Source organism: Acomys russatus, chromosome 4 (genome assembly GCF_903995435.1).
Source record: "Acomys russatus chromosome 4, mAcoRus1.1, whole genome shotgun sequence".
NCBI classification, from domain to species: Eukaryota; Metazoa; Chordata; class Mammalia; order Rodentia; family Muridae; genus Acomys; species Acomys russatus.
In genome coordinates this window covers 7,762,895-7,790,680 of record NC_067140.1, presented here as the reverse complement: position 1 = coordinate 7,790,680, position 27,786 = coordinate 7,762,895, and the positions used below count along the sequence as shown (strand labels likewise).

The window sequence follows — 27,786 nt, the reverse complement described above, 5'->3', positions numbered from 1 at the left end:
AAAACCCCGGATGTTTTCGTAAAACCCAAAGTGTTATCACAGTTCCAGTGGAAATGCCAATGTTGGAGGGGCTGTGCTGAAAGAGGTGTGGTGCCCTGACACACAGATCTCCCGCTTTTCCGTGCTCAACTTCCATTGGCTTGAGCTGAGCTCTGGGAAGCGAGCAGGGGCGGGGGTGGGGGGCGCTGGGGGCCAAGGCCAAAGACTAAAGGATTCCGGGACCGTGAGTGTGGTGGCCCCTCGGGAGCAGCTGCAGAACTCCCTGGCCCCAGGGCCTACGGTGACCTCAGGTCTCGTAGACATCTGCTTCAAGCACCAGGAAATTCTAGGGAGAAACGGACACCATTAGCTGAAATGCACCCTTGTTGCCGGCTTGGGGTTTTAAGAAGGAAACATGGCTGAGAAACTATGTCTCAATCCATAAGGTGGAGAGTGATGCGTGAAGACACTCCAGGCTACCTCTGGCCTCCGCAGGCATGCGCAGATGCGCATGTTCACGTCCACGTACACCTGCATCGGTATACATTCAAACACATGGGACACATAAGCATGCAAGCCCCCCACACACATACACATGTTTTAAAAAGGAAGAAAACTGGGGCACCTGGCTAAGATGGGGGCAGGGTAAGGTCAGTCTACTTGAGAAAGGCAGGAGTCAGCGGGACCCTAGAGTGTCAGCAGTGGGTCTGTGTGGCTTCAGTGACAACTGGAAAACCTGTCAGCAGCTTCCCCGGTACGTGTTCTCTTGGCTGCCTTGGGGGCCTCTATGTGTCATCCCCGCCTTGCGGCAGCTCCAAAGACCTGATTCCAATCAGGGCTGAAAAATTACTCCATACCCGGAGTGCCCTTCGCTATGTTTCTAAGTGATGAAATTAAATTCTGCCAGGTTTTTTTTTTTTTTTTTTTTAAGGATGACCTTGATAAAACTCAGCAACAGAGATGCTGGGAGGCTGGGAGCCCATCTGTCTGATCAACTGCCTGTTTTCCAGTCTCATCTTCAGCAGCTCCCTGGTCTACAGAGCTGGGGCTGACTGACACCGGGTGTTAGAGCAGTGGTTCTCAGCCTTCCTACTGCTGTGACCCCTTAACACAATTCCTCATGTTGTGGTGACCCTCCCCCCAACTATAGCATTGCTTCATTGTTGCCGGGCATGGTGGCACACCCCACGCCTTTAATCCCAGGACTTGGGAGGCAGAGACAGGCAGATCTCTGAGTTGATCTGAGTTCCAAGACAGCCAGGGCTACACAGAGAAACCCTGTCTCAAAAAAAACTAAACAAAACAACAAAAATTGTTTTATTGTTACTTCATAACTGTAATTTTGCTACCGTCGTGAATTTTAATGTAAACATCTGAAATGTAGGATATATATGTGACCCCTGTGATAGGGTAGGGTCGTTTAACCTTCAAAGGGGCTGGGACTCACAAGTTGAGAATCACTGCTCTAGAGTGAGGACCTTGGTGACAAAGAATTTTTCTCATAAGTGCCACATGTTAGAAAGGCAAGCTGTCAACAGAAATGGGAACTCGGGGCCCAGCGAGGGCTTCACTGTGGAGTTTTGGGTTTGCTGGGGGATATGTAGGGACAAAGGGACTTGGGATGCAGACACTGAGGAAAGAGGGTGGCCGTCATGTACCGCATAGAGGAAGGCTGGTCCCATGGTGGGAAGCTGGACGGTACATAGGTGGCATCTGATCTTGAGGAGTTGCTGAGAGTGACCAAGAATGGCAGTAATACCAGAAGATGCCAGGGGAGGAAGGTCGGCCTTGTTGGTATGCAAGGAGGGGACAGAACAGTAAAGGGGGAATGAAACCATTGAGGAAAAGGCCCCAGGATCCTAGGAGCCCAGAAACTTAGAGGAAGGTATGCAAACCAGAGGGTGTCACACACTTGCAGGACAGGCTGAGAGAGAACTCTGTAGCCCATGCATCAGGGGCATGCGCCATGCAGCATGTGCTAGTTCCCTGCTGAAAGACTACATTTCCCAGCTTCCCTTGCGGAGAGGCTGCGCCCTATCTCCTGTAGGCATTTTGGTCAACAGAACAAGTGGGTGTCAAAGATAACCCCCCAGCTATGAATGAACGTGGTCTTGCCTCAGATCAGACCAAGCCTCTTTCCTTCCGCCTTCTCTCTACAGCAGCTTCGTAAAATAATTTCACACCAGGTGCGTCACCTAAAAGAACCGTGTGTCCTCTTGACGAATCCATGTTTACCGAATAAGCAATGATGGCGTAAAAAGCGGGGAGCCTGTTTAGACTGTGGACTTCATTGAATGCCACGCACTTTTTCTAAGCCCCGGCTCCTCAGTGTCCTAGGGACATTGTTGAGATAGGCGGAGCTAGGGGTAGGAGGTGGTCTACAGGGAGCTCCGCAGTGATGGGTTGATATGGTGACCAGAGACCTTGGAGACTTACCTCATAGGAATGAAACATGACGTTGTTGAGATGGACCCCAGCCGGCAAAGGGAGAGGGAAGCCTCGGTGCAGCCTCTCTGTGGTGTGAGACAAAAGTCGCAGAAGTGAAGCAAGGGGCCGGCACAGGATTGCATACCAGGAAGGAAGGCTGCCTTGGTGTCTGTGCCCTGCCTGGGTGTCCTCCATCAGCGCTTCAGCCCACATAAAGGACCTGTTGTGAGCAGCCTTTCCCCTTCTGAGGGGACACACCACTGGTCTATACCACACCCGAGAGAAACCAGGGCCTACATAGATAGATTCTGAACCCGGGGTTGGGATACGGGGTACATGGAGTCCCTCTGTGTTGCAGATAAAGCTGGGGACAGGTAGTATCTGGAGCGAGGAACTCCTGCACCCCATAAACTCAGGTGGAACTGAGGCAGTTTAGTAATCTGGAGTGGCTTTGGTCATCCCTGAGGAGGAAGTCCTCAGAGACCCATCTTTCCCATAAAGATGAACTCGGGTAGGTCAGTCTCAGGGCTGCTGACGTGAACCCCAGTTGGGGACAGATGTTTTATACTACCCTAAAAATGTCACTCAGCAACCCTCTCATTCCCCCAAACCCCAATACCCCCCCCCCCCCCCCCCCCCCCCACCTCCTCACAGGCTGCTATAAGACAGGCGGGGATTATGTACAGGATGAAAGTTGAGTAGGAGCCCAGGGCATGTGGTTCCCTTTGTCCTCTGACCTTCTGGGTCTGAGGGCATTTGAGGGCCCCATCCTCTGCCCTCACAACTCTGGCCACACCCCACCTATCTGATCCAGGATTGAAACCCATCAGTTTTCTCCAAAGCTGCTCACCGTTGATCTTGGGCAGCACCGTTGTGGGCATCAGGTAGTTTATGACAGCCTCCAGTAACTCCACCTGCAGAGGGGGAGGGTGGGGCTGTGTTATCAGGATGGCCCCGCCCCCTCATGCCGCCTCTCCTTGCCATCGGGCGGTCCACAGCGTCCTGGCCTGGAGACTCACCCAGAGTGGGTACAAGATCCCCAAGATACACTGAGACGGGAAAGCGGGCAGCAGGTGAGGCTACAGGGGTGCAGGCTGGCAAGGAATGTCAGGAAAGGGTGAAGGGGGAGCTTTTCAGGGCTCTTCCACAGTGGTCAACCAAAGCCTTGCAAATGAGCAGGGCATGATACATGCCTGTGATTGCAGGGTGGGGGGCAGCGCTGAGGCAGGAGGATCATGAGTTGGAGATCTGCACAGACTACTGAGAACCTGAGACTGTAAGCCCTGGCTCACTGCTCAGGAGGCACGTGCAGGTGGAAGGTGGATCTCTGTGAGTCCCAGGACAGCCTGATTTACATAGTGAGTTCCAGGCCAAGGTTACAACAAGACCCTGCCTCTTAAAACAAAAAGCAAAGAAAAGGGAGGAAGAAGGAAGGAAGGAAGGAAAGAAGGAAGGCAGGCAAGCCTTTCTTTCAAATGTGTTTTTTGGGGTGTGGTCTGTAGCAGGCCTTATGTATTCATCCTGGGGATGGATGATAACACAGGACAAAACAAAACTTAAGAAGCAAGACTCTTCCACAGACACACTTAACACACACGATAAACCGGCTGAGACCAGCAGCAGCGAGTTCGCTGGGGGAAGTGGCACCACTTTGATACCAAAAAAAAAAAAAAAAAAAAAAAAATAGTGAGCAGCACAGGGATGGGCCAGTGTGCGAGGGAGGAAATGGAGGCTCTAGGAGCCAAGGAATTCTGCATTCTAATTAAAGAGGCATAATGGAAACCTAGGAAGGATACATTCTAAATCATGAGCTGAATGATAGGAATACAAATAAGTTTCACTTCTTCTGTTTGCAAAAGAGCAGGTTCTGGTGCTCAGTGCTACATGTATGCTGTTTTGACAATTATTAAAAAAAAAAAATACATATATAGCTGGGCAGGGTAGTGCATGCCTTTAATCCCAGCACTCAGGAGACTGAGGCAAGTGGATTGTTGTGAGTTCGAGGCCAACCTGGTCTACAAAAATAAAAAAAAAACCTGGTCTGGAAAAATAAAAATAAAAACAAAAAAAAAAAAACATCATCATTGTCGTGTCGTCATCATCATCATCATCACCTGGAACCCATCATTAGGATGTTTGTCCGGAGCAGAGCCACTTAGAGCTTGTAAATGCATGTGATTTTGTTTCTGGAGCAATCACGCTTGCTCCGCAAGGCTGTGCTCCCCTGGGCGCCTCAGTTTGGTGCCCTCCTGGCTCTGCATCTGGGAAAACCCATTTTCATTTTCTGCAGCAACAGAAGTTAGTTACCAGCCTGGCCAGTGAAAGCCAGAGGAACCCCAGGAGGACCAGGCGTGCCTTCTGTTTGCTGTTATCCCAGATGGATTCTCAGCATGCTGGGGACCATGTGATTCGGGAACCGGAGGCTCCAAGGCCCTGAGTCGGGAGCTGGAGTGGTGTCCACGGATGAAGGCAGATGCTCTAAGCCTCGGCCTCAGTGGACACATGCGCACTGTGTGCTGGTGCCGTGTGGATGCGGCTATGGGCAGGGCTGGGGGAGGAGGGAGAGAGCTAGAGCAGGCAAGTGGCTAGACCTCTTCTGGGCCATTCGATCACTCCGCTACAACCCAGATGCCGTCGCGATGCCTTCCCGCAAACATGTCGCATCAGTTCCGCCTGAACCTCCTCCAAGTCCCTCCTCCAGCCCACCCCGCTTCCTCTGCTTCCTGGCCACACTCTTGTGATCTCTGGCTGTTTCTCTAGTGCAACCACAGGGCCCTTAGAGTGCCATAAACCACAGCTCCTTGGTTCCCTGTATGGACAGGCTCACAGAGGCTGATCACTGTCCCTGAACCCCATCTGCCCTCCTGCATTCTACCTAGACGGCTCTGGGTGATCCAGCCCTGGCTGATCTGGCCCTGGGTGATCAGGCCCTGGGTGATCCAGCCCTGGCCTCCTTGACCAGCCGTATCTCCTATGCCCTCTACTCTTAATACACCAGCCACCCTGGTTTCCTCCATTCCCTACACACGTGCCCGTCACAGGACCTTATGACCCTGTAGTTCCCACTGCTGCTGGCTCATTCTCACAAGGCAAAATATCACCTCCTCAGAGTGGCCTTCCCTCATCTCACTCCCTCTGCCCCTTTCTTTGAGACATGGTCTCACGATGTAATCCTGGCTGAGCTAGAACTTACTATGTAGACCAGGCTGGCCTTGAACTCACAGAGATCTGCTTGCCTCTGCTTCTTAAGGCCTGGAACTAGCACACACTCAGCTTGATCTCATCTTCCGATACCTAGGGATGGGTGCTCAGTAAAGTAATTCATTTGTCCACTCCACAGACACCCTGAGTAGTTCTTTCGTGTGCGTTTTGTCCCAGTGGAATCCCAGGGCACAAGCTCGGGGGAGGAGGAGAGGCTGAGTTGTGAGGGCAAGCGACAAGCCCAAGGCTGCAGTTTGTGAGACCAAAGACTCCTTCCAGCTTAGACGACCGGTCCACAGAGCAAGCTGTGTGTCGCTGAGCTGTGTGCAGCCAAGCTGGGAAGCTTCCTTAGCAGCGCTCACACTTACCTGAAAGGAGCCAATGTTAGAGTTCTTCAGTTTCAGCATTAGCCTGAGGAGGAGGGGAGAAGAGGTCATCCGGTGGCCTGAGCAGCTGAGAACCCACCCCTGGACACCACACCAAGGCTTCTGACCCACTGTGCTTTCTCAGCATGACCCTGGCTCTCCCTTGGGGAGCACTGCTGGTGCTACTGACCACGCTCTAAACTCCAAGCGCAGTCCGCTTTTTTGTTCAATGCTGAAAACAAACAAACAAACAAAACGTGGGAGCTAGTGCCAAGGCTTCTAGAAACACAGCGAGTAAGTGTCTGTCTCCTGCCACAAAGGAAGCCGCATGTGGGGACAGCCTGCAGGGAATGAGGATAACACAGGCGACAGCAAAGCCAAATGAGAGTGACTTGGCTCCCAAGGACATCACTGGGGCACTTAGGCCTGGAAGCCTCAGGCTTGTCAGTTACCTGAACCCGCAGTCCACTTCTTGGTGGCCCAGATGTCATTTAACAGTGATTTGAGAGCAAGAAAGAAATGCAGGACCACTAGGGTGGGTGCTTTGTACCCATAAGGTTCCAGGTGAGGAAACACCCTCACAGAGGTCAAACCATCTACCTAAGGCCACACAGTTAATAGTCAGCAGAGCAGGGCTGCAGCTGGGTCTCTAATTCTCTTCAAAGCCTGAAAAAGCGGCTCCTGTCCTGTTCCTCAAGTCAGTAGCCCCCAGTTCCTGCTCTGTGGGGTCCTGTCCCTCGCCCATTCTCTGACACGCCCTGGAGGCTGTGTGTTTGATCGTCCCAAGCTTTGTCAGTACTTGTCTTTCGCTCTGCGTTCCCCTCCCCCTCCCCTCCCTGCCGCTTTGCCTCTCTCTGTTATTATCACCCCCCCATCCCCCACCCCAGGATGTTACAAACATTTGTGCACATCTTGGTTTTGTTTTTTTTGTTGTTTTTGTTTTTTTGGGTTGCTTTTCTTTTTCGAGACAGGGTTTCTCTATGTTATCTTGACTGTCCTGGACTCGCTCTGTAGACCAGGCTGGCCTCAAACTCACAGCAATCCACCTGCCTCTGCCTCCCGAGTGCTGGGATTAAAAAAGGCGTGCGCCACCACCCGCCCACATCTTAACATGCCATTTCCGTCTCCACCTCTAGGCTCACTTTCTAGCTGGGGAAAGTGAGGTTCAGAGGGTGTAACCACCTCCTGTTAAACCCAGTTAAAGCTAGAACCTTCCTGTCATGCTGGCTGATAGAGTCAAGAGATCAAAGCCGAGTCCTCAAGGGTGGGGGACAAGGAACACTGGGTACTGTTCTGCTCCTGCAGGACAGACCCTCAGTGGGCATTTCTGTCTGAGTGGGCCTGTGACCACTAAAGCCGAGGCCACTCAGGGTGGACTGGGACACCTGATGTGTGACCCTGGGTGAGTCGCTTGTCCCTGAGCATCTTGTTTTGTTTTGCTCAGCAGTGCTGGGGAGAAAACCCAGGGTCGTCCCCACCCATCACCCACCCACACACATGCCAGGCGAGCGCTTTTCTGCCGTGTCACAGCCTCAGTCCTTTGCAGCTTTGCTCTGAGACAGGGTCTCACCGAGCTTCGCCGCAGGCCTCACGTCTCCTGAATGCCCAAGTCACAGGCCCGCATCACCATCACCCCTGGCTTTGAGCTGTCCGAGGCTCGGTCAGGCGGACCAAGGCCGGGACTGGGTGCTGAGTGTGTGGGGACCCGCAGGCTCGCTTACTTGTCTAGTTTCAGCTCTCCGACAAGCTTGTTTCCTTTGGCATCCACTTCCAAAGAGGCATTTGTCTTCTGCAAAGCAAGTGATCCAGGTAACTGGCCTGACCTCCAGCAGAGTGGCCATTCCTCTGGGTCACACCTACAGAGCCCAGGAAGCAGGTAGACTAGCCCGTGTGGTTCTAAGAGTCCTGGACTGTCAGCCCGGGCTGGGGAAGAGGCAGAGTCTGGGGTCCAGGCTGGCCTTTCCTCACAATAGCCACCTGCTGCTTTATTCAACACCTACTAAAAGAGAGAAGCTCCGCCTCAGCTTCATGGCCTACCCATAGTCTTAGGTAACCAAATTAGAACCCATTTCACCAGCAAAATGGGCTTCAGCTTGAAGCGGAGCAGACTGGCAACAGGTCTCTAGCGCCCCCTGCCGGGAGGGCGTAGACCCATGTAGGTGCTCCACGGGCCTCTTAAGGGTTAAGCAAATTCACAAATGAAGGAATATTCAAAGACATGCGTGCAGGAGCAAGCGGTGAATGAAGGCCCAACTGAACAAAGGGTTAAGCAAACGAATCCATGAATAATTGAATAAGTGATGGGGTGTAGGGGCCAGAAAAGGTACAGCATATTCCACATAAGAATGAGTAATCGATTTAATTAACAATTGGCCAAGTAAGTGAATGGATGGATGAAAAAGCACACAGGTGCCTATCGGAATCGCCAAAGCCAGGCAGCTGGGAACTGTTCTACACCATGGAAGAATGAAGGAATGGATGAGCGAGTGAACGCACAAAGGCCAGCTGGTGATGAGTGCCTGTGGGGGTGCGAGCAGGTGAGCCGGTATCCCCACCCAGCTTACCATGCCAAGCAGGAAGAGAGGAACCAGGGAGGAGTTGGGGAGAACCGCAAAGGCCTGGGTCTCCATGGCAGGGTCGAGTGAGAGGCCTGAGGGCTGTATGCTCACATGAGGAGGCAAGGAAGCCGACATCACTAGCTGCACCTCCATGCTGGGGAATTTCATGGCCACCTGCAGTCCCCAGTGGGGACAAGTGACAGAAGAGGTCTTTCTTACTTAAGGGTTTCTGAGACCCATCGTGGCCCATTGGCACACAGACCCCTCCAGCGTCTTGTTGCTGTCCTTGGATGGCTGTCACCGGGACCCGCCAGCCTGCCACCACGCCTCCATGGTCCCCACCCCCAGGGACAGGGCGTTCCTCCCTGCTCTCCTCATGCAACACACTCCTTGCCACAGAAAACCTTTTCCTTCCTTGGATGCTTGTCCACTCATTCTTCCCTGGGCAAGCTCGTGGGCCTTCCTTCATATCTCAGCTCGGCTCTCACTTTGTCGAGAAGTACTTAGGAGAGTCTTGACCCTCCCTTCTCTCTGTAACCTACCTCCATCCCCAATCCCAGCCCTTCCCTCTGCAACCTACCCCCCCAACCCCCAATCCCAGCCCAGGTGAAAAACAAGGACCACATAGAACTTTCTAGATGCTATCGTAAGTGAAATGGTTGCGCTCCGTTTCTGTAATTCATGTGAGAGCTGTGTGTGGCTTTGCTTAGAGATGGGCCTCCATGGAAGCCAGGGTGAATGTGATCACGGAGTGGGGGGCTCTGTCCTCAGAAGAAGAGATGCCGGTGTCCCCCTCACCCTCCCTTGTACTAGTGGCTGTCAGATTATCTTCCCAGAGCCCCAGTCTTGGTCTTCCAGCCCACAGAACTGGGCTGGTTTGAGCCATTCAACCCTGCAAAAGGAAGAGACCTCTCTCCACCTTGATTACCCGCTGCTGTTGCCATCACAGGCTGAGTGCATGGAGTGTTTGTTCAACTACCTTGTGCGCCACCCCCTCCACCCCCCGCCAATAGAAAATTTCTGCCTTCATGGGACTGAGAGAGGCAGGAAGCAGAGGAACATGAAGGAAGCAGAGAGGAAGAGGAAGGCAGCAGGGGGAGGGGAGAGGATGGTGGTGGGGGGAGGCAGAGGAGATAGAGACAGAGGTGTGTGTTTTGGGGGGGAGGGGAGTGTCAGGTAGGTAGACAGTTCTCCTGGTTCCAGGCTCAGCAGAGATTGGATGGTTCAGTAAGCTCTGTGCCTGGCCTCACTCTCTGAGAATTGATGATGGGGCAACTGGACTATGTCTGGGCTGGGCTATGCTGAGCCACCTCCAGTATCTCCTGCTGCTGTCTATAGGACTGATGTAAGTTCCATCTCGTCAGGGTGGTCCAGTCCTCCCCAGCACTCTAGTGAGCTGAGCGAGGCGACAAGTCTTCCCTACCTTGGGCAGGAAGGTCCCAAAGAACTCAGTGTTCAGCCGGAATCTGGCATCCTTTGGCAGCTGCAGTGAGGAGAAGAAAGGGTATTGGGAGGCTGTACAGGCTGAGAAGAAGAGGCACATGCCAGGCCAGGGGCAAGACACTGAACATCAGTACCCCCTGGTACCACTGCGACAATGCCACCTAGAACTACAACTTGAGTGGCAACAGGCCCAGAAGAGTAGGCCTGGCCTGAGACCGCCATCTGCTGCCAAACCAACCACATGATTGCACCCTGCTTCAGTTAGCCTGACTCCATGTTACCCCACCCCCACTCCCGGCAATAACAGCAACCTGACAACCCCACTCCTCCCCCATCCTGTGGTGCCCCATCCCTGCTGCCATGGGCCCCAGTCTTGCTCTGGGTAAGCAGCCCGAGCCATGCTGGGAGGATTGTGTTTCTTTCACAGGGGGTAGTGAGCATTCTCGTGCCTTCCTGTACAGAGATGAGAAGCTGATGGTTCTGAGGTGTGTTGTAAAAGCAGCCCAGAATGTAGGGGACCAGGTTGGGATGGCTGTACCTCTTAGGCTGTAGAGGAGGGGGTTACTTCATCAGGTACAGATGGGGAAACTGAGGCCCACAGTGAGTCCAGGAATGAACATGTGGTAAGAGCCAATGAGATTGATGGTAGCACTGGGGAGGTGATGCTGAGTCAGGTGTGAGAGTGGCATATGGTGGGGGCATGACTGCTATGCACTGAGGCCTGGGTCTGCTGACTCGGAGTCACTGTTCCTCTGTGGGCACTGTCTGCCACGCTCACCATTTGGTTCCTCAGAGTTATTCGCAAGGCTCCAGACTCTTGGTATACAAATCCTGCGGTGCTGAAGAAGTAGTTGGAGATGCCCAGGGACACCATGTGGTCATGGCTGGGGCTGAAACTCATTGAAGGTGGGGCAATGGGAAATGGGTGTTGTTGTTCCCGCCAGAAAAACTGCCCCTGGGTGGAAAGAACAGAGCAAGTCTGGGTGTCATCCTAGGATTGCAGGCGAGCCCAGTGAAAGATGGGGAAGAACAGACTAGGCATGGGCTGGGACTGCCAGTGGCAGTGTGGGGCACCTGCGTGCGCTTTCCAGAATCCTGGAGCCATGAGGAGGTCACACAGCAAGTAAGTGGCAGAGGCAGAGGCGTCAAGCCAGCACTTCCTCCCAACCGCACCACACCACATCCCTCTTGCCAGTCAGCTTGGCAGCCACTGAAAGAACAATTGCCTCCACTGTCTCATTAGCAGCATCCAGAAGGCTGGATTGTGTGTGTGTGTGTGTTGGTAAGTGTTACATGCTAGTGGGAAGAGACATGCTCCTTATGCCTCTAAAAAGCAATTTGACAACGTGAAATGAAAGCAGATTGTTTGCTTAGGAAGAAAAATAATTTTGATCCCCAGAAAAGTAAATTATAGATACATATGGTAGAATACCACTTATATACAATTTAAAGAGCATAGAAACTCTAAAATGTGCACAAAAGACAAACATCATAGTCAGTGTACAGTGCCTGGTGTGGGCGGGGGGGGCAGTGAGGACCACGAACCTTTGGTGTCATACATGCAGGTAGGCCCTGTACCACTGCAGCCCAGCCCCAGCCTCTGAACCTCTGAATTATTCTGCCCTTTAAAATTAATGTCCCTGTTGCCCATAGTTCCTTTCTTTCCTTTTCTTTTCCTTTCTCAGTCCTTCCTTGCTTCCTCCCACCCCCTCTCTCTCTCTCCCTCTCTCTCCCTCTCTCTCTCTCTCTCCCTCTCTCTCTCTCTCTCTCTCTCTCTCTCTCTCTCTCTCTCTCTCTCTCTCTCTTTTTGAGACAGGGTCTCTGTATCCCTGACTGGCCTGAAACTTGCTATGTAGACCAGGCTGAACTCACAAAAGATCAGCCTTCTTCTGCCTCCTGAGTGTTATGATTGAAGGCATTTATCACCACACCCAGCTGACCATGCAGTTTCTAAAGACAGTGCAAAGTGTCTTCAATAGGCATCCTTAGGAGAGAAACGCAACCAGGACAGCACCATCCCACCATGCAAAACAGGTCATCAGCCAAGACCAGATGTGCCTCTTATGCAATCGAGTATATATTTCTATATAGGTTCAGGTGTATGTGTATATTTGCATACGTGTGTATATGTATGTGTGCAAGTGTGTATGTGTATATTTGTGTGCATTTATGTATGCCCTATGTATGTGCATGCGTGTGTGCTATGTGTATGTGTGTGCATGCATGTGTGTCCATGTGTATGCATAGGTGTGTGCACTGTTTTTTTGTATGTGGGTAAGGGGGGCATTCAGTCTTGTCCAGCACCTCTGGAGAGTAGTCATGGTGGACCGAGATCTGTCAGGATGATCCCTGTGGATGCAGCTGCCTAATCTTTCTTCCTGGATTAATGCAAGTGAGGCTTTGTCTGCCCTGAGTTTATTGTTTTCCTATCTCCATCTTCCCCTGGTCAACCTCCCATCACCTCTCCCCAGGTCCCAGACCAAAAAATGTCCCAAAGCTGGTCCTTAGGGAGGACTAGAGACCTGGGCCGCCTGCTCACACTTACCCATCATGTGACTAACTCTTGTCATTTCAGAGACTGGCATGTCACACAGTGGGCAAAACGGACCTGGCTCAGCACTAATTGCAGCTCTGGTTAGCTGCATGGGACACCCAGAAAGAGTCCAACTGTCCCAGGTGGGGCACTGCTGTCCCGGGTGGGGCACAGCATAGGCCTTACCCTGGTAGTTCACTGAAGGACAGGGTCACTGGTGAAAGGCCGCAGAAAACGTTTCATGGGTGGCTTGGGGGTTGCCCACAGTGTGACCTTCTGGCCCAGTGATGGATAGCAGTGTGCACAACAGGACCGTGAAGCACGTGTGTGCATTTGTATCCATGCTGTGTGGATCTGTCTCTATGCTTCTGTCTGTGCTGTTGCTGTCTCTGTCTCTCTTTGTGCCTGCTTCCCCTTCTCGCTCTCTGTGTATGGTGTATGGGGGTAGAGAAGGATTGGAGCGTCTGGTCCGTCTTATAGTGCTTCTTTCTGGGGCTTAGGATTTCAGCCAGTGGCTCTCAACATGTGGGTGGAGAGCCCCACAGGGGTTGAATATCAGATATCCTGCATATCAGATATTTACGTTACAATTAACAACAGTAACAAAGAGCCAGGCATGGGGGTGCACACCTGTAATCCCAGCACTTGGGAGGCAGAGGCAGGCAGATCTCTGTGAGTTCAAGGCCAGGCTGGTTTACAAAGTGAATCCAGGACAGCCAAGGCTACACAGAGAAATTCTGTCTCGGGGGGTGGGGGGGTGGGGGGGGGGGGAAGTAACAAAATTACAGTGATGAAGCAGCAACAAAATAATTTTATGGTTGGTGGAGTCACCACAGCATGAGGAGCTGTATTGAAGGGTTGCAGCCTTAGGAAGGGTGAGAACCACTGATTTAGGCAATGTCACTCCTCGCTCTTTTCCCTTCAGTTGCTTTGCCAACCTTTTTTACAATCCTCCCTCCCTCCCTCCCTCTCTCTTTCCTCTTTCCTCCCACCCAACAAATTTTCTGAGCACCTACCCTGTACCAAACATATTTCTAGGTGCTATGCATACAGTAGTGAGCAAAGCAGTCCCTGCCCCCCTCCCCCAGTGTGTGTGTGTGTGTGTGAGGTAATTGGTTCTGCTGAGATGAAAGTGGTATTGGGAGCACAGTGGGGGGCTGTTTCAGCAAGAGTGGCTGGAGACAGCATCCCTGGGAAGATGTTCCTGGAAAGGCCTATTTGAGCAAGAACTCGAAGGAAGCAGGGAGAGCTGGGAGCCTCTCTGCTGCAGAGCACCCTGTGCAGAGGAGAGGGTAAGTGCAAAGGCCTGGCCAGAGGACAGGCACAGTGAGTTTCTGGAATCTGGGGAGGGAGGGGAGTGTGGACCAGGACAAAACAAGTTGGAAGAGGTCAGTTTCCGGGGTTACATACAGGGTGCACATGTGAGCAGGTCTCCATGGAAGCCTCACCTTTAGCTGCCCCTCCAGGAACTCGGCTGTGATTTTCAGAGGTGCCAGCAGACTGTAGTCAATCACAGCTACGTCATCCACTCTAGCTATCACTAGACACAGAGAAGATGGACTGTGAGCTGGTCCCGGTTGGCAGTGGCCTGAATGGCTGCCAGAGAAACTGTGGTCTCTCTCGATTACCCCTCCCAGGGAACCCCTGAGATTCCCCTAAAAGACATGAAGTCTGGTGATGGAGACTGGGTTGGAGCACCTACAGAGCCAATGCCAGGCCTTGGATTCAGTCCCTAGCTTCATGCAGCATACACACATACACACACACACACACACACACACACACACACACACACACACATTCATACATATAGCAATGGCTCAGTGAGGGGCCAACACGCTTGTAATCCTATCATGCAGGAGGCAGAGGCAGGAGGATTGCCTCCAGTCTGAAATCAGCCAGACTGCTGCAAGTTTGAGGCTAGCCTGGGCTGCAGAGTGGGGCTGTTCTTTGGTCCTGCGTCAGAGCACGCGTTATGGAGCAGCAGGACTGAGGTCCACAAGGGGGACACTCTTGTCTGTGTATAAAGCCCAACTTCAGGTGGGCACGATTAAGACACATGTATGAAATTGCCAAAGAGTAAAATTTTAACTCCACTCCGGGATCTGGATTCTTCTGGGTGGCTCTAGGACCTTGAACAAGTGTCTGCCCCCTCTCCAGGAGTGAAGTGAAGAGGCTGAGGTGGACTGAGTTCCTGGGACAGGAGGATGCCCACCACCAGCAGCTGCTTTTTGCCGTTTGCTGCATATAGAGACACTGCAATATAGACTATAGAGGAGTATATTGCAGTAGAGAGATACTGAGGTCTAGCCTCTCATCTCAGGCTGTGTGTGTGTGTCACTGGCCTCAGAGAGCCAGAGTGTGGGGGTGCGGAGATGTAGGGCTACTGAGGTACGGGGTGCCAGGGTGCTGGGGTATCAGGTGTTTGTCTTCTGCCTGACCTGACACTAGCCCAATACCAGCTGTGGTGTAACACAGCCTGCGCTGCCCTTCCCCAGCAGGCTCAGGCTTGCCACAGCCACTCTGCCCCTCTCCCATTCACAATATCCCCTTTTATCCTTAGCCCACTCCCAGCCCTCACTTGGAAGAGTCCGCAGATAGGGCTGCAGGTTGGAGGACACAGAGCTGCTCACGATCTTGCAGATCTGGGGGCATCCAAAGAAATGTCAGTGAGCCTCGGAAGCGGAAAATGCCCTCTACAAGCCAGAGCCCAGACATGCTGTCTTGATCTTTTCTATGTGGCTACAGCAAAACACCAGAGGCAGAGTGATGTACACAGAACACACGCTTATTTAGCACATGGCTCTTTAAAGGCTCCAAGGACAAAAATAAAATAAAATAAAATAAAATAAAATAAAATAAAATAAAATAAAAGCTCCAAGGACAAGGGGGCTGACGTCTGTGATGACTGAAAACTAAAGCCATTCTTCCCTCTCTGGACCAGCGCTGCAGGCAAATCTTACAGGAATCCTACAGTGGTGGGGTGGGTATGACAACACACACACACACACACACACACACACACACACACACACACACACGGAGAAAGAGAGAGAGAGAGAGAGAGAGAGAGAGAGAGAGAAAGTAGAGCCATACACCAGCGGGAGAATTTGAACAAGGATATGTCTCATCAGGAGAAGAATCAATGAGAGGAAGGAAAGACTCACCCTTAACTCAGTAAACTAGGGAACTTTTAAGAAAAAGAACTTAGCGTGGGGCTGGAAAGATGGCTCAGTGGTTAAGAGCACTGTCTGCTCTTCCACAGGTCCTGAGTTCAATTCCCAGCAGCCACGTGGTGGCTCACAATCATCTATAATGTGATATGATGCCCTCTTCTGGTCTGCAGGTGTACAAGCAGGCAGAGCACTGTATACATAATAATAAATAAATCCTAAAAAAAAAAAAAAGTTAGCATGCACCTCTCAGTGACAACCCTAAAGGTGGGGTTCAATGGTAAAAGTGTTTGCCATGCAAGAGTGAGGGCCTGAGTTCAAATGCCCAGGACCTATGTAGAAGCTGGGCAGGCACTACAAGCACATGGGAGCCTAGAAGGTAAGGGGATAGGAAAATGTCCAGAAGCTGGAGGGTCACTTCGCTTGGTGTGCTCAGCAGAAACGTGAGGAAGAGACCTGCAAACAAGATGGGAAGTGAGGACAGATACCTGAGTCATCCTCAGACAGAGGCAAAGTGGGCACAAGTGTGTCTGTATTCACACGCACGAGTGCACACACACCGAGTGTACACACACACACACACACACTGACAACAAATGTAAATGGTCTTAATTCTGTAATTAAAAGATGCAGTGTGAGCCAGGCGTGGTGGCACACACTTGTAATCCCGGCACTGGGGGAGACGGAGGAAAAATGGATCTCTGTGAATTCGAGGCCAGCCTGGTCTACAGAGCGAGTCCAGGACAGCCAGTGCTACAGAGAAACCCTGTCTTGAAAACAAAAGACAAAACCAAAACAAAACAAAATACAGTGTGTGTGTGTGTGTGTGTGTGTGTGTCTGTATGTATGTATGTATGTATGAATGAATGAGTGAATGAATGAATGAATGAACGAACTAAGGAATAAAGTCCACTTATTTGCTAGGCCTTGGTTTGCAGCCCAGATCCCTCCTGAGGCTCTAATTAGGGCTCAGTGAGATAGAGATATCAGGAGGAGGAAAGGGAGAGATGGGAGGACTGGGAAGGAAGAAGGGGATGTGGGAGGGTGGAGAAGCTTCCCCTGGAATGTGCTTCTGTCACAGGAGGCCCTGAAGTCCCAAGAGGAAGTGAGCCATTCTTCTCTGAGGCCCCTGTGCCACTTCTCTCACTCACCTAGGATGAAATGGGTAGCAGGGATGGCTAAATGCCCCCAGCTGCTCCTCAGGGTACTGCTCAAGGTTGCTTACCCACCAGGCCAGTGGGAGGCCTCAAATCACCAAGTGGAGCCAGAGTCTCTGCAGCCTGCCAGGGACTCCCCAGCCGCATCCAGCTTGCTCAGGCCCACTTGCAGTCTTGTGGAACCTGACTCCCAGTGTCCTAAAGGGCTGCTGCCAGGCAGGGTACCCTGCTGGTGATGACCTTTGGAGACCCAACGCCAGAGCACACACAGAGGGTCCTTGGGATTGTGCTAAGCAATGTCTGCCCTCAGCATGGGGGAAGCCCTGCCATCTGCACCCTCACCATCACTGTGCTCCACAGGGGTCCCTCCTAGGTGTAGTCTCTTCCTGGTGGTTTGTGTTCTAGGGCAGCACCAGCCAGGGCAAGGGAGGGGAAGATGGCTAGGGAGAGGCAGGGGTGAGGTGTTGAGGGATGGAGAGGGTGAGGGGTTGGGGTGAGATGGCAGTTCCTTTGTGAGGAGTCTGGCGGGGGGGGGGGGGGGAAGGTTGGTGCACACAGGCTGTTTGGCAGTTAAAGGCAGCCTTCCCTGTACTCTCTGTACAGGTGCCTCTTTGTAAAGCACACAGCTGGGCTCTGGGGATGAAGTTGTGGATTCAGATGCCCTGTGGATGCTGAGGGGTTGGGATGAAGGCCAAGGTGTAGCTCCGAGGCCTCTGCTCTGCCACCACCGATGCCCAGTCCCCCGTACCTTCTTGTAAATGGCGCTCTTCAGGGAAGTCTCAATTTTCTTGTGGAACAGTTGGATCAGCCACCTGGGGAGGTTGAGACATGGGGAGGGGCATGCAAGAGACATTCAGGTGTACCTGGGGATCCTGACAGCTAGCCCTTGGTCCTGCGGTCTTCGTTAGACGTGTCTCTCCATTTGTAGCAACCTGCTTACTGGACCATTTTCTTAATTGCAACAGATTCCTGCCCCATCCCGTACTCACCTCCGCACTGCCCTCCCTCTCTGCCAGCCAGACACATTGACCTGCATTGTTTCCAGGTACCTCTGCTTCCTCCCGCCACAAGTTTGCACATGTGGTCCTCCTCGCCCAAAACATCCCATCGCCAACTTCTGCCTACTCAGTCTTTTCATCTCAGTTCCAAAGTCATTTCCTCCTGCGCCCCCCTCCCCCCAGACTGGGCCAAGTGCTCCGGTTCTTAGTGTCCAGGGCACTATGTACCTAGGTGAGCCCTTCGCCAGTGTAGTGACATCACTAACATTTCTCCCCCGCCCCCCGCTGGGCCAGGGCCTTTAGGAAAACAGGGCTGGATTGCCTGGGAGCCTAGGATCAGACAGCCCTGACCTTGACTACTCAATGGTTGGTCAGGAAACCTCTTTCTGAGTTCCCTGGGCTGACCCTGTGAGAGCATGAACATGCTGAGTCGTATTGGCTGTTACCTTGTTGTGCAGGCAATCCAACTGGCCTGCCCTCAGGGGCCTTTAGGGTACCGACTACGTCCTAGGTCACCACCTGTGTCCTATGTCATCACCTGAGCCAAGTGCTCAGGATATAACCAGCCTGCTACACCACCATCTCTCTCTTCCCTCACATTCTCTGCCTGCCTCCCTGATTCTCTGTCTGCCTCTCTTTCCACTCTGTATTCTCGTCTCTCTTATGCTCTCCCTATCTGTTCCTGCTCTCTCTCCTCTTTCTCATAATAAACTCCCTGTACCACACCTGTTGCATGGCATGTAATTTATATATTACAACATTTGGTGCCGTGACCAGTGGCTTCTCGTAGTGTCTGGGCACGCTGGAACCCCTGCAACCCATGCTGCCCTCAAGGGATCTGTCTTCTGCTCCACCTATCACTAACCGCCACTCCGTCCATGACTGATTGTAATTGGCTCTGCTCAGGTTTCCAAAAGCCTGCGCTCTTCTCCCGCCCCTTCTTTAATTGGCTCTCTGTTACAAAACCTAAGTTCTACTATTATCTCTAAGACTCTACTTTCAAACTCTTAAAAAAAGAAAGTCCTTTCTGATTTCTTTTTCTGCTCTCAAAAAAAAAAAAAAAAAAAAAATCATGGGATTACACTGTAAACTCCTGTCTAAGGCTGTATAATTTGCTTAATGAGTATCATTATAAAAATCTAAGTTGAACTCCTGCTTAAGAAAAATAAATAATGGGCTGGAGTGATGGCTCAGAGATTAAGAGCACTGGCTGTTCTTTCAAAGGTCCTGAGTTCAGTTCCCAGCAACCACATTGTGGCTCACAACCATCTACAATGAAATTTGGTGCCCTCATCAGGCCTGCTGGCAGAATACAGTATAAGTAATAAATAAATAAATCTTTAAAAAAATAAAGAAATCATGTGGCTCCACCATCTTGGGTTGACCACATGGTTTAAAGCAACATTTATGAAACTTCTTAGCCATAATTAACTCTGTTTGTTATTCTATCTCCTTCTAGACAAAACAAACAAACAAACAAACAAACAAAAACCAAAACAAAAACCAAAAAACAAAAACAAAACCAGCAAATCTCATCTTAAATTGGTATGGATTTTTATAAAAATTCAAAGTTATTCTTTTTACAACATGCTATATATATGATTCAACACTGGTTTAAAACATTATTTATATGATGTTAATTTCAAGGTTATAAGAGTATTTTCAGATAAACAAGCTAATTTAAAACATATGCCTAACTACTACTTATGTCTTTACTAGTTTTGGATGCATGAATGCTGTTTCTGCTGCCACCAACTGCCTGTGCTCTGGGTTCACCATTGGGCTTTCTGGCCAGTAGATTTTGTATAATAGATTCAAATGTAATTTAAAGTTGTTTTATACTGTTCTACTGTATTTCTGTCTGTAAGTGGGTTATTGTTCATCTTTCTTAGACCTACTCATGTTTTCAATGTCCAGGATCAATAGTTGAAAGCTTGTGCTTAACTAGTCTTAAACCATGAAGCATAATTCAAAGATACTTTTAAGTTGGTATATATTAAATTTAGAGACATTCATTTGTTTACATGTTAAAACTTGGTCATTGTGCTCGATCTTCATTCTCAAAAAGGTAAAAAAAAATCACGACCTTAGAAATACATTTAGCCTTGTTTTCTCAATACGGCAATGTTATTAATCTATAATATAGTCTTAAATTTTTATCTGCAAAATATAACATAAATATAGATCATAACATTCTGTTTTATGCTTGCAAGGTGTAATTTGGAACAGATAACTAAGGACAGACAAAGGTTATGTCAGATATGGGAGCCCTCAAGCGTGTCAGAGATCTGCTGAACATGGCATCTAACACATGTAAGCTTATTATGATATAGAGACTTCCAAATCCGGATAGTTGCTCCCCAAGGTCTCTGAGAAGATTTGGGCACAGCAAATGACTTCAACCTTGGATTGTGATATGCTGACCACTGGGCAAGACTGCCCTCAAGACCTCATCATCTGCTGGGGCCCAGCCTGAACTGTGGACAAACTGGACCCCTGAAGAGTTATTGTCTCATGTTGCTGAAAACGAGGTATGGTTGGTCAGTCTCTCCATGTTCTTCCACAGAAAGAGTCTCTCATCCTCTGTGCCTGATGGCCAGGCTGTCTCTGCATGTGTTGCCGTGAATACCACAGGAGCTGCGGACAACTGTTCAGGTAGTGGACTGTGACTGACTAGCCATCTCTGCCATTCTCAGTAATACATAAATTCATTTGGGTTGCAATGTGTCCTTCTCAGGTCCCTGATCACGTTGATGGCTAAGCTAATGGTAGCTTGATAGCTACTAGTCAATCAACTCCTTAGCCCAAGGTAATGCACCATGTTAGTCTATTAGTCAATTCATTAGCTAGTTAAAACTACTAAATACTAGATCTCGTATTTAAAAAGACAAGCAGGTTTGCCTTACTCAGAGACCTCATGTTATAAAGGCTTCGGATGCTTTCTCTTCATGCTCAGGGGACCAGGCCTTAAGCCTCACTGTTAGAGCTGCTACCGTCAGGTCTAAATACAGTCTACTTTGTTACCAGACTCAAAAAATAGGTCTCAGATGTAACCTTTTACTCTTCCTTTAGCTAAAGAACAGTGACTACTCCCAGCAGTCTCAACTGTGTCTCATGTTAAATCATTAAGTATGAGGCCTAAGGGTGTAAAAGTTTAAGTTATGAAAGAAAGCTTCTAAGAAAGTGTTTGCGGGTCTAAGAAGATGTTTGACAGTTGGTAAATGCAAGTTATGAAGGTGGGGGATCTAAAAAGACAACTTAAGATACCCAAAATAGATAAATAGATAAAATGCTTCGTATTTCTTCCTGTTGCTATGCTATTGTATTAACTGCTCAGTGTGTTGACGTTAATCACTTGAACTCTGATTTATCAATCCAATTCTGATAAAACATTCCACTATACAATCCACTGTCATGATTCCAAGCTCAAGATTTTAAACTTCCTTTGGTTTGTGTTTTAAGTGTAAACTTACAATGTTTCTCATTGTGCTTGACTTATACACATCCAGTCTTCTGGACAGAGGGAAGAAGCCCCTCTTTCATGATCTGTAATCATACTGAAAATCAAGACCAAGTGAGCTTTCGCCCCTTCTACTTTATGGATGGCATCTGCCACCCCAGAGCTCATTTTAAAGAATATTTTTGCTGTTAGCACAAAGCTATGTCTACTGCCTTTCCCTACAATGTACATTTCACTGCAGATTACAATGGTGATGCTAACATGTCTAAAGTTTGTCTTCTTTGTAGACTTAAAGGGGATTCTTGTGGGCTACCGGAAACCCACCTGAATCCACATCTCAGGTCGGATGGAATCCAGGTAAGTACTGTCAATCAACAGCCTGGGGTTCCCACCTGTTGCCTGTTTCAGAGGGTGGGATTCCTCCCCCTTTCCCTGGATTTGGGGCTCCCCTACCCCAACTTTGTGGCTACCCAATCACTACATTTCGGCACTCAACACTGGCTAATTGGTGAGTTCCCCTCCCTGGTCATCACAAACACTTCCCTTTATCTGAGAGACTGTCAGCACCTCTCTGGTTCACTGGGGAGCAGAGGTACCCCAACCTCAGCCTGCATGACCACAGTTGGTCTTTCTTGCCACCCTTCAGTTACGGCCTTTCCCTCTCTGGCACATCTTCTGCTGCTGAAAATCCCAGTGCTAGGTAAATTGTATCTGTCTGGGCTATGCCATGTCTGTCCGGGCTATGCTCATGTCTGTCCAGGCTATGCCCATGTCTGTCCGGGCTATGCCCATGTCTGTCCGGGCTATGCCCACGTCTGTCAGGGCTATGCCCTTGTCTGTCCAGGCTATGCCCTTGGTCTCTGACCAGTGCTGATGAGCTGCTAGAACAGGTTGCACCAATTTTTTTGAGTCAAAAATCCATTCTTGGGATGCCTGGACAGATTACTGACTCCACTTTGCCCATGGGAATAGTCCATTCGACCATCCCTCCAGGTTCCCCTTTGGGATGCCTTCTGGAGAATCTCAAATCCTTGCACCTAGCACGCGCCTTAAAGGCTTGGAAGAGAATATACAGTTACACTTCCCAGAGAAGGGAGGGGACTTAGAGGGACAGTCTCCTCTGGGAACTACAGCTCCAGGAGACCTACCCCAGCATGCCACCTGAGACTTGGACACGGATGTTGTTGACGTGACCTATGCAGGTGGGACAGGTGGCAGTGATGTGACCTGAGGAGTCAGTGCCCAGCTTCAGGTCAGCGGAGACGGAAACACCCTGGATGCTCAAGCCAAACTTGCCGCTGCCTTTGCTGAAAGGGAGACAGAGAGAGAGAGAGAGGTGACCTGGGATGAACCTCCTCAAACTTCCCCATCAGCAGGGGACCACAGGTTCCATATTGGCCCCACTCCAAGGATCAGGGGCTTCAGAGAGAAGAGGCTGCAAACAAACCTCATAATGCTGGGTGCCAGGGCTCTAACCTGACATCCTAACCTGTTTCTGCCTGGTAAGTAATTACTCTGCCTCCCTCAGAGCCCTTGCTGTGTGGCTTTGTGCATGTTTGTTAACCTCTCTGAGTTTCTGTTTTCTTACCCAGACCTTGTAAAAGCAGAGGGGAGGGGTTGTGGGGGTGTGGGCAGGGGTGGTGGGTGTGTGCATCTCAGTTTTGTCCCTAAAAATCTGAGTGTTTGGTGTTCTGACTTTAAGTAATTACTGACCCAGTAATCGATGAAGGAATTTAATCACTGTCCCTGTAGGAATAATAAAATGAATTTATATAAGACAGGGGACAGGAATGTGCCTGGTCCTCTCTGCCTTTTGTGCTCTTTCTATTACTAAGACTATCCGCCGGGTGGCACACAGGACCTCAAGGAAGGAGCCATGCCTCTCAGCTGGGTCTAGATTATACACAGATATAGAAAATGCATCATGGTTACTGTTTCAGGCCACTGAGACTGTGATGTTTGTTATGTAGCAGTAGCTGGCTAATACAGGGAAGAACCCAAAAGTCCTGCTTATCTTTCCCTGTTAAGCCACACATCAAAAACTCAGACTTGCCGTGTCCTGCACTCGTTTGTAAATAAATAAACCCAGCTATTTATCCAGTGGTTTGTAGAGTGCTTTTAAGTGCCGCCCCCCTCTCCCAGCCCAGAAACTTTGTGGCAACACATGTCTATAGACAAGGCAGAGTGGACATTCCCACCAGCCTGGCTTTGATGCCTCCAATGCCACCAGTCTACCCAAGTGCAACCTGAGTGCGTGAAACTCACAGGAAGTTCTTCCTGGATTTCCATTTTCCACTGATCTTGATGCTGGCATCATTGATTGACAGCTGAAGGCTGTCACTGGGCATCAGCTTGATCTGAGGACTAGGAATCTGAAACCCTTCCACAGCCATGCTGCAGGGGGAAAAAAGGCTCAGTCAGCATCTTGACAGCATCCTGAGCCCCAAGAGGGCTCAGTGAGGCCCTTTACCCACAATGCCACCCTGGACATGTCCAGTCACTTGATGCCTTAGGCTTCTTGGGTTCACAATGGACACGCAGTTTCCATCTTGTAGGGTGAGTGACTACTAACACAGATGATAGACACCGAGCCTTGACTCTGGGCTCTGTATAGGGTAGAATGTGTCCTCACTGTTGGAGTGTGCAATCTGCCACTGGGACACATAGTAGGTGCTTCTAACGCCGGCTGAATGGACCAGGCAACACTTGGGAGTTTTCTGTCTGGCGCCCTCACCCCATTTCTTGGAGCAGCAGACTAGTCAGTGTATTTTGGGGAGCTCCTCTCACCCATTCCATGCTAGGAACCTGTCTTTGTGGGGGTGGAGGTTGGGACTTAGCCAGTTAGTTTTTTTTGTTTTTTCCTACTCCCCTGGCAGAGTGATTGGTTCAGAGGCATGTACACTGTTTTGAACTGGGCCAATCAGAGCAGAGTTTTAGCTTGTGTTTTGAGAAGGCTTCTTCCTCCACTGAGAGCTGAGGGGACCGTGCTCTTGCAGTTACTGGGTGGTTCGCTTGTCTCTGGAGGATTGAGGACCTGATACCGGGAGGTGGCAAGAGAGACCAGTAGCACACAAACCTAGTTCAAACAGGCCCTGAGGCTGTTTTTTGTGAGGCAATGCATTCAGGCACAGGCCATTTTTCTGTCTCTGAAAGACACATGTGTGGCACAGGGGTTTGGGTTTCATGATGTCTCCTGTGGGAGTGGTAGAAGGTGCTAGAAAGACAATTTTGGTGGCTTCCTCCAGGCTCAGCTTGAGGTGAGGCATCCCCTTGGGCTGTTGGGTTTGGCCTCTTAAATCCCATGAGCTGAGAACTTGGCGACAGGAATCAGGTCCCAGGGACCTACGTCTGGAGGGCTAAGCCTCAGCAAACCTCACCTGTAGAAGTTGTAGTAGCCTCGCCCCAGGTGCTTCGTCTTAAGGATTTCTCCAGAAAAGTCAGGGATGCTGATGCCTTGCAGTTCCTTCTTTAGCACAGCCACACCCTGCTGGCACGCTGCGGGACAGAGCATAGAGCGAGTAGCTCAGAAATCAGCTCGCAGGCAGGCCTGGAGGCTCCTGGCAGCTCCAGACCCTTGGGCCTGACCTCAATGATGACAGTGGGACAGGCAGGGGTCTGTCTCCAGGCAGCCAGGACCCCGAGCCAGTGGCTCACCTATTCCTTCCATACTGTGTACCACTCGGATATCACTGAGGCCACGACAGAAAGAGGGCCGTTTCCCAGCACTGCTCAGACCACTGGGATAGTCATTCACGTGCAGTGGGCCGTTCTTCTTTTGATTTTTTTTTTCCCACAAAGACCATCCTTAAGATGTATACACCTGTAATTCCAGCACTGGGAACCCTGAGGCAAGGGAGCTTGAATTTAAGGCCATTCAACAAGACCCTATCTCTAAAAAACAAAAACAAAAAGAAAAAACAAAACAAAACAAAACAAAAACCAGCTGCTTATGGAAGGTGGCTCTGGAGTTAAAGTGACAGCCTCTCAAAAATAAGGATCATCTGTGAGTTCGAGGCCAGCCTGGTCTATAAATTGAATCCAGGACAGCCAAGGCTATACAGAGAAATTCTGTCTCAAAAAAACAGACAAACAACAAGCATCTTTCTCTGGACTGTACTCCTGCTGACACCTCCCTCTGTTGCCTCCAGATTCTCTCTACAGGACCTTTGCACACAACTGCTGTTCATCTGTAGCCATCTGTTCAACTTCTACTCTGCCCCATCTCCTCTTCCTTCAGAAAAATTCCCCGACACAGATGTAAGTATCCTTGCAGTCCTGAGTGCCTCATTCGGAGCACCCACTTTTCCTTGCAATTAGGCATCTATGCACATGACCCTGATTGATCACACACACACACACACACACACACACACACACACACACACACACACACACCTTGCCAGACAGAAGTCCCCAGAGGTTGGTCACAGTGTCAGTCTTATGTATTAATGTGTCTCTGGTATTTACCATGGTGCCTGGCACTTACTATTTGTTGGGTAAATAAATGAATGCCCTAGAGGCAGGAATCCAGCCACCAGTGATTATGTGGCTAACAGCACCGAGGATCCAATTAACAGGCAAACATGTCGCCTGAGGGGAAGCAGAGAGGTGAGATGAGCAGGCTTCCAGCTTTCTAGAAACCAGCCCTTAAGTAGTCATCATCATCGAAAGTAACAATAAAATGCATGGGGTCTTCCTGCTCACCTGGCACACACAAAGCTGAGCCATCCTAGGAAGGGTGTCCTTTCAGTCTCATCTATCCCCCACTGCTCTGTTCAAGAGCTCATAGTTGACATGTGGTAGAGGTAAGGTGGCTCCACACTCCGGCCCCACCAGGGTCAGCCTTTGGAGGTGAGCATAGGGAGGAAGGCGCACGCACTTTCAAATAGGCTTGCTGTGCTTTCAAAAACAGTTGCCAGCGGGTCGGTGGTGGCACACGCCTTTAATCCCAGCACTCAGGAGGCAGAGGCAGGCGGATCGCTGTGAGTTCGAGGCCAGCCTGGTCTACAAAGTGAGTCCTGGACAGTCAAGGCTACACAGAGAAACCCTGTCTCGAAAAACAAAAAAATCAAACAAACAAACAAACAAAAAAAGGTGGGGCAGCTGTGACAGCACGAGTGCTTGAGCCTCTGCCCCCCTCAGAGCTGTCAGTCACACACAAGCACTCATGTGAGGGCATGTACACCAAACGCACTCACGCACGCGCTCAGCTTTGGGTTTAAACACAATCACATCCTCCTCAAAGCTGATGGGGGAATCTGCCTGCATCCTTGCGATTCAGAAATGTCCTGCCTGGGCTGCAACATGAGTTCCGAGATCGAAAAGAGCTCGGGGGTCTGCGAACACTGGTTTTGAGGACCTGCCTCCCATTGGTCGGGTTTTGATTTCTGCAGTTCCTCTCTTGGTCACCGGGAGGCAGCACCAAGCAGCCCCGAGGAAGGCCTCGGAAAGGACCTGAGCTCAAAGGTAGGTGCGCACTTCCCAGAACCTCTCCTGCTCATCCAGTGTCCCACCCAGTCCCCGCAGAGGAAGAATCGGGACCCGGAGTGTCTGTGAGGCGCCTGGCAGCGAAAACAGGTGAGCGGAGTTGTTACATGCCCGGACTTGGGCATGTACCTACCTTGGGTAGCTTTCCTTCAGCCTGCCAGCAGAGTGTGGACCCCTCTCCCAGCCTGCTCAGCCTCTAGCAAAAAAGGCAAGGCATCAGCCTTCAGTGCAGAGAGAGGGGACCATGAGGACCCTGAAGGCCCAGGGGCACCTGCCATCTTCTAGAACGGTGGTCCAGTCCCAACTCTGACACTTCCCAGCCCTATGAGATTGTGTCTTACTTTTTTTCTATGTAAAACAGGGAGAAAGAGATCCTGGCTGAGCCAGGCACCCGATTTAAAGGGCTGTGCACCCCGAGCGTCCCTCAAGAAAAGGGAGGAAGGGAGAAAGGCATTTAATTACCGAAATCCAGACCCTTCTGGGAGATCACGGCCACAAAGCCAGGGTTGGTGGCCGCTGTCAGGGCTGTGCCTATGATGGCCAGCAGCGCCAGGGTTGACCATTTCCGCACGTTGTCAGGGCGCCAGGCCATGTCCTGCAGGGCAGCCCAAACCTCACAGCCTCGGAGGGGAACCTGAGACCTATAAAGAAGCCGTCTAGGGAAAGGCAGGACAATATTACAAAGAGGAAGGAGGAAGGCACTTGTGGGGGCGGGAGGGGGAGGGCAGCTGCGGTTCCCCATCAACGTTGGGGACCAGTCCAGGGCTGCCCCAGTGGAGCCTAGAGGTCTGTGCGAACATGGGCGTGTGCGCATGTGCTGTGCACGTGCTTGCGCACATGCCGGCATGCACGCGCGAGCCTGTTGATAACCTGTGGCTCTTGGGCTGATCCCTCTTCCTAAGCATCCCATCTCTTTCCCGAGCCTTCCTCCCCACCTCTTTCTTTGAGGGGGAGGGGTGGTGGGTGGTGGCGCATGCCTTTAGCCTTTAACCCCAGCACTTGGGA

At 50.6% G+C, this 27,786-nt stretch overlaps 1 protein-coding gene across 1 annotated transcript; it reads right to left on the bottom strand.

Moving 5' to 3' along the window:
- Nucleotides 1-205: 205 nt before the first annotated feature.
- Bpi (bactericidal permeability increasing protein) lies at nt 206-27,373 on the bottom strand. Its single transcript, XM_051143698.1, has 15 exons — nt 27,244-27,373; nt 24,672-24,789; nt 23,560-23,688; nt 22,443-22,601; nt 17,585-17,648; nt 15,088-15,151; nt 13,955-14,046; nt 10,752-10,928; nt 9,954-10,013; nt 8,537-8,704; nt 7,694-7,761; nt 5,976-6,018; nt 3,257-3,320; nt 2,416-2,492; nt 206-325 (listed from the first exon to the last, which is right to left on the bottom strand). The coding sequence occupies exons 1-15, from the start codon at nt 27,371-27,373 to the stop codon at nt 287-289; spliced, it is 1,452 nt and encodes a 483-aa protein (XP_050999655.1). The 3' UTR covers nt 206-286.
- Nucleotides 27,374-27,786: the final 413 nt, after the last annotated feature.